Source organism: Enoplosus armatus, chromosome 1 (assembly GCF_043641665.1).
Source record: "Enoplosus armatus isolate fEnoArm2 chromosome 1, fEnoArm2.hap1, whole genome shotgun sequence".
NCBI classification, from domain to species: Eukaryota; Metazoa; Chordata; class Actinopteri; order Centrarchiformes; family Enoplosidae; genus Enoplosus; species Enoplosus armatus.
Genome location: NC_092180.1, coordinates 10,499,969 through 10,506,934, shown reverse-complemented (window position 1 = coordinate 10,506,934; position 6,966 = coordinate 10,499,969). Strand labels below are relative to the sequence as shown.

The 6,966-nt window shown below is 43.1% G+C and overlaps 1 protein-coding gene across 1 annotated transcript in view; it reads left to right on the top strand.

The window, feature by feature from the left end:
* Window positions 1-4,150: 4,150 nt before the first annotated feature.
* pcdh17 (protocadherin 17) overlaps window positions 4,151-6,966 on the top strand; it is a 49,695-nt gene continuing 46,879 nt past the window's right edge. The window contains exon 1 of the mRNA XM_070911161.1: window positions 4,151-6,646. Coding sequence (XP_070767262.1) covers window positions 4,151-6,646 — 2,496 coding nt within the window. The remainder of the gene's footprint in view (window positions 6,647-6,966) is intronic.

The following is a 6,966-nucleotide window of genomic DNA, read 5'->3' as shown; positions in this document are numbered from 1 at the left end:
GGGAGGAAAAGAGAATTCAAAATGGGTTAAATAGTGTAGGCAGGAAGAGGCCTTCTTTCTCTTATTATCACCTGAAGAAAGGCCATTGCCATTAGATTGAAATTTAATTTACGAAATAGTGTCTTAATGCAGCTGTTCACCAGCAGCCCATTCCAAATACGTTTTCTGTCAGTGCATTTCCTGAGGGCCATTTAATTGGGCTAATGAAGAAAGCTGCTAATGGCTGGGTTTATCTCTGGCAGCACTGGTGACATTTCATCAAGGCAGGTGATTTTCCAGGCATTGTTTAAGCCCAGTGTGTAACATTTCATAGTTGGAGAGGAAAAAAGTAAACATGTTACTTGGGCAAATTATGAAAACCCCTGGTGGAAACAATGTGGCCTTGAGGAAAATGCCACACATATTTGTATTCAACATCAGATTGAATATCCAAGAGCAGATTGAATTATTTCCCAATTATTTTCCACACATGCTGCTAATCATGTTTTTAAAAACATCTGGCTCATTGCTACTCAGCATTTCGTCTCGGGTTCCATATTTCTGGGAATGCCCACACGACCTGAAGACTTCAGAGGCAGGTACACGTGGTGAACAAAATATGCATCGCATTTGAATAGACACACAGACGACGGATAGACACACACACTGTATGGAGATAGAGACAGTGATGTGACATTTACCTTCATCAGTTATCAACATCTTGGCATTAGTACATCAAACCTGCTGTTTAATAATGAGCTTCGGTCGCCATCTGACTAACAAATGGTTCTGACACTCTTGTCATTCCCTCCTGTCAGAGAGAAAGGTCAGTGGGAAAGTCAAAGAGGTTGAGACCCATGTTTATACATGGATCGACCAAAAGATTATACTGAACAAAGCTGACATGTTGAAATAGCAATACTGCAGCTCTATGACAAAAATCATGTTGAAAGACTAAAAGTCTTCAGGGCCGTGATCTGACATTTCTATGGATATGTAATGAGTTATGATATATTTTTAAATGCTAAATAATACAAACAAGTGTGTCTTGGTGACTCAGTGATTAACAATATTGTTACACAGCCAGATGGTTAAGAAGCTTTGATTACTGTTTGGATGTTCATTCTCGCATTCACCCTGATGCACTGGCAACCTGTCCATTGTATTTTATCTACACTCCCAGTGAGGGCTGCAATTTAAGATTATTTTCATCATTGAATAATCTGCACCACATTTTCTCAGTTAATTGTATGGTCTTTTAAAAATCCCATTACAATGTTCCAAGGTGACATCTTCAAATTCCTTATTTTGTCTAACAAAACACAAATATATTCAATTTACCATCACATAAGACAAAGAAAAGAAGCAAATCCTCCTCACTGAGAAGCTGGAAGTTGGAAATGTTTGGCTTGAAAAATGACTTAAAATTAATTGATCACCAAATAAGTTTTTTTCTGTTGATCGATTTATCATTTCAGCTGTACTTCTAGTGCTGAGAAAGAACTTGTTAATGAACAGTTAGTTCGTGTTGTTCCCTTTAGAAGAGGACAGACAGCTTTCAAGCTATAATTGAGAAAGTGTAATATTGTAAAAAAGATGATGCGGGATATTGTTGTCACTTCACATACCTCCTACAATCATCAGATCCAAGCCTCCCATAATTTTCCATCATATAATTTCCCAGGTATTTAACACTTTTAATTACATGCAAAAATGTTTAACACAATTACTGCTGCCTCTCAGGCGGCATAACAGACCTGCATAACAATGCAGGATAGTTTCATAGATAATGTAACTAGGCACTGGTGCAGTGATCTTTTTTCTTTTGACTGTAAAACTTAAGGTTTGGGTTCAAACACAAGTCTCTGTGTGGTACATAAACACAAAGACATTCAGGATATATATATATATATTTATATCTAAGTATACAATTTAAGTTGAGCTCTTCCTTTACATTAGACATTTTAACATTGTCTCTGCTATAAATACATATGCCTATCAGAATAAAAGGTTGAGAACCCACATCTTAAATTCAGTGAATCAAAATGAATACTTTCGCATTTTCTGAATTTAAATCCTCTTGTTTGTTTTTGATAAACGACTTAACAGAAATTCAAACCACTTCAGCCTGGCCCCTATAGTCTACATCTCTCGACAAGGCTGTCCAACGCACGGTTTCCTTTATTGTAAACAACAATGAAGTGTGATATTTGAAAAAACACAGATGCGCCACCGGTGAACTACGAGCCACCAATCATTTGTAGTCTGTACCCAAAGCGGCTTTTGAATCCCTCCTTCTCTTCCCACCTCTTCAAATTCATTGGCTGCCAGCGGAGTAGCGACAATGTTTAATGCACCATGCGGTGTCCGGAGTTCAGTCAGTGAGAGGAAGCGTTCTGTGTGCTTAGGGCTGTTTGACGTGCAGAAAATACTAAATAACGACTGTGCGTATATATATATTCAAGAAACCCACCCTTTTTTCTGACAGCTACAGAGAGACTTGTGCCAGAATGCGGGGTTGTTGCTGACAACCTCCTCAGCAGCTGTCTCTCTGTCTGTGTGGACTTTGACGGGGACGGCGGACAAGGACAAAATGCCACTACGGGAATCAGTCACTCAGCGCTGTTTCGGACGGGGGAAAAAAACACTGATCGCCTTTTAAATATCCACTTTGGAGCTACCTTACTATACATTTGGATTTTTTTTCTTCTCATACAGTATTTCTCCGAACAGTTTTCCTTCCTGAAGAACGGTGACTCACTGCAGGCAGAAGGCGAGCCGCTGCATCCTAATCAGACAGCGGAGAGGACTTCAGCTCATTGACATTACAGTCATACTTTTCTGGAGCACTTTTTTTTTTTTTTATTTCCACTGCGCTGCACTGTAGCCTGCGTGTGCAACAGAGGCTTGTGGCATTTTTTCCTTCACAGAGAAGGGAAAGAGGATACGGGTGGTACCTACTGAAGTGGTTAGGGGATGAAACTCTCCCTGAACCCTGTTGGAGCTGACTGTTTTGATTTTTACAGTTATATCTTTTTTTTTTTTTTGGACTATTACAGCAGTTTCTTTTGGTAAGTTTACGTTTAGTCTTTTGTTTCCTTTAGGTATTCCCTGTTGTGTGATTTACCTCTGGAAGCCCTGTCTGTTGCTTATTTCCAAACGATTGTTATTTCACAACCATCCCTATGCATGCGGATGCAACAGCTTCTTCCAACGACCGTTGAATCTTGCAGAGAGAGAGAGAGAGAGAGAGAGGGAGAGGGAGAGCGAGAGAGACAGACAGACAGAGCAACAGTGGAGAGAATTACACGGCTGTGCTGAGATGTTGGCAGCTCATTTCCGAATTTTTATAAGGCTCATTGTGAATATCCGGATTATGCGGATTTGTTAATGCGTGTAAGAGGCTCATTTTATACACACTTATTCAAATAGCCGCCACAATAGGGCATCTTCAGTTGTACGCCTGCAGTGGTACCATATTATTAAAGTTGCCCTATTACAGTTTCAGTCGGCATTCTCATAATGTTTGAATGGGCCATTATGACGCCAGGGTCAGGTTGTGCATTACACATTAGAGGTAGATTAAAATCTTCATTCTGTTCACTATAATACACATAGTAAATATGCTACAAGGGGAATTATTTTCTGCCTGTGTATCGGGGCTGCGCCGAGTGTCTTCCCAAGGTTAACTAATTGACAAGCATCCCCCATAATTGTGGAGATGAATTACACATGAGCCCTGTTTCATTTTTTCCTCAGCGGTGGATCTGATTTCTTGCTGGCAGAGTGGCTAGTGTAGCTTATTCTGTTTTTATTTGAGTGAGTAATTGACACATATACATTATAACAAATATATTTCTTTCTGTTTTCCTTCATAGGTATAAGTGAACACTTACAACAATGACTATTCTGTTTGGAGACTGGATCGAGATTATTGCTCAGATGAGTCTGGGCGCTCAGCTGAATATAAATTAGGTGTTCAGCACCACAGATTGCTGGAAGAGGCAGAGGAAGAGAGAGACAGAGCAAAGACAAATGCCAAGGCCTCACATGATGAACAGAACTCTTTATTTGATCCCGCATAATAGAAATACCAAATTTGAACAAAATATCAACAGGTCAAAGAAGGCGTAAAAACAACATATAATACAGAAGCTTTTACGGAGTGGGGATGTATCTTTCTATTTTCTTTTTCCTCCTCTTATGGGCTCAAGCCCTGACATTGAAAAACTTGAATTACTCTGTCCCAGAGGAACAGGGTCCGGGGACAGTGATTGGGAACATTGCCAAAGATGCCAGACTCGGACTTGAACAGACTGGGCAGGCAGGTCAGGGTAAGAAAGCCAACTTCAGGGTGCTGGAGAACTCGGCTCCGCATCTCATCGACGTGGACCCCCAAAGCGGACTGTTGTACACAAAGCAGCGCATCGACAGGGAAACGTTGTGTAAGAGAAACCCCAAGTGCCAGCTCTCCATGGAAGTGTTTGCCAATGACAAGGAGATCTGCATGATCAAAATAGATATTCAGGACATTAACGACAACTCACCCACTTTCCCCTCAGATCAAATTGATATTGACATTTCTGAAAACGCAGTGCCAGGGACACGTTTTCCCCTGACCAGCGCGCATGACCCAGATGCAGGGGAAAACGGCCTGAAAACCTATCAAATAACACGCGACGACTACAATCTCTTTTCCTTGGAGGTAAAATCCCGTGGGGACGGGACAAAATTCCCAGAATTAGTTATTCAAAGACCATTGGACAGAGAAGAGCGAAGCCATCACACCCTTATTTTGTCAGCCACTGATGGGGGTGAATATCCTAGATCAGGTACCATGCAGATTAATGTTAAAGTTATTGATTCCAATGACAACAGCCCTGTGTTTGATCAGCCCTCATATGTTGTGGAAATTCCTGAAAATTCACCTCCTGGCAAAGTCCTGATAGATTTAAACGCCACTGATCCTGATGAGGGCAACAATGGACAAGTAGTCTATTCTTTTAGTGGCTATGCCCCTGAGAGAATCCGGGAGCTCTTCTCCATAGATTCCAGAACAGGGGTCATAAAGATTCAGGGTGAAATTGACTACGAAGAGAGCCCTGTTATTGAGATTGACGTCCAGGCAAAGGATCTAGGTCCCAATCCAATCCCAGGTCATTGTAAAGTCACTGTTAAAGTGCTTGACAGGAATGATAACTGGCCATCTATAGGCTTCGTGTCTGTGAGACAGGGAGCCATCAGCGAGGCAGCACCTTCAGGCACTGTCATTGCTCTGGTCCGCGTCACAGACAAGGACTCAGGCAGAAATGGGCAGCTTCAGTGCAGAGTGCTGGGTAATGTCCCTTTTAAACTTGAGGAGAACTATGATAACTTCTATACAGTGGTGACAGACAGGCCCTTGGACAGAGAAGTGCAGGATGAGTACAATGTCACCATTGTGGCCAAAGACAACGGTATTCCTCCTCTAAACTCCACAAAATCCTTTACTGTAAAGATTCTGGATGAGAATGACAATGTTCCCCGCTTTACCAAGTCAGTTTACCTTCTTCAGATACCTGAGAACAACATCCCTGGAGAGTACCTAGGTTCAGTTCTGGCACATGACCCAGACCTCGGCCAGAATGGCACAGTGTACTACAGCATAATCAACTCCAACGTGAGTGGGGGTGATGTCAACACCTATGTTAATGTGAACGCTGCTAATGGAGCCATCTATGCCGTGAGATCTTTTAACTATGAGCAAATAAAGTACTTTGACTTTAAGGTTCTTGCTAAAGATGCAGGATCTCCACACCTGGAGAGCAACGCTACAGTGCGCATCAGTGTTCTGGATGTCAATGACAACATCCCTGTCATTGTTCTGCCTCTACTCCTAAATGACACAGCTGAAATCCATGTGCCACGTAATGTTGGTGTTGGCTACATTGTCACCACAGTGAGGGCGGTGGATAATGACTATGGTGAGAGTGGGAGGCTCACCTATGAGATATCAGATGGCAATGAGGAACACCTCTTTGAGATTGATCCAGTGACTGGGGAGGTGCGAACAGCCCACCCATTCTGGGATGATGTGAACCCCATTGTGGAGCTGATCATCCGAGTAGCGGACCACGGCAAGCCAACCCTCACTGCTGCCGCCAGGCTAATCATCAAGGCCTCCGATGGACGTCCTCCTGATGGACTGCCACGCACAAAAGACAATCAGAATTGGGACATGTCCCTGCCTCTTATTGTAACTCTAAGCATCATATCCATCATGCTTCTGGCTGCCATGGTGACCATAGCGATCAAGTGCAAGCGGGAAAACAAGGAGATCCGTACCTATAATTGTCGCATTGCAGAGTACTCGCACCCTCAGCTGGGGAAAGGCAAGAAGAAGAAGATTAACAAGAACGACATCATGCTGGTGCAGAGCGAGGTGGAGGAGCGGGATGCCATGAATGTGATGAATGTGGTAAGCAGCCCTTCCTTGGCCACCTCTCCCATGTACTTTGACTACCAGACACGCCTGCCACTCAGCTCACCAAGGTCAGAGGTCATGTATCTCAAGCCCACTGCCAATAACCTCAGCGTGCCCCAAGGCCACGTGGGATGCCACACCAGCTTCACAGGCCCAGTCACCAGCACTACAGACACACCTACTAACCGCATGTCCATCATACAGGTAAGAGAAATTGCACTCTTCTCCATTCACTGTTATGCCACCATTTTCACGTCACAACCCCCCCGAAAGCTCCCGTGTCCTATACCAATGCTGGCCCCTTGTTTTGTAAAATGAAAGAAAAAGAAGATAAGGACAGGCAGAGGCAGAGAGGCCCAGGAGCACAGAGAGAAAAGAAGGGAGGGAGGGGTGAGCATTAGAAGGATTAAACAGTCATTCTGGTGCTCTCATAGAACAGAGCCTGTGACATCAACACAAATCAGTTGTGCTTGAAATATGTCACGGCAGGCTTTTGAAATCAGTTTTCATGTAGAAATCTTTCA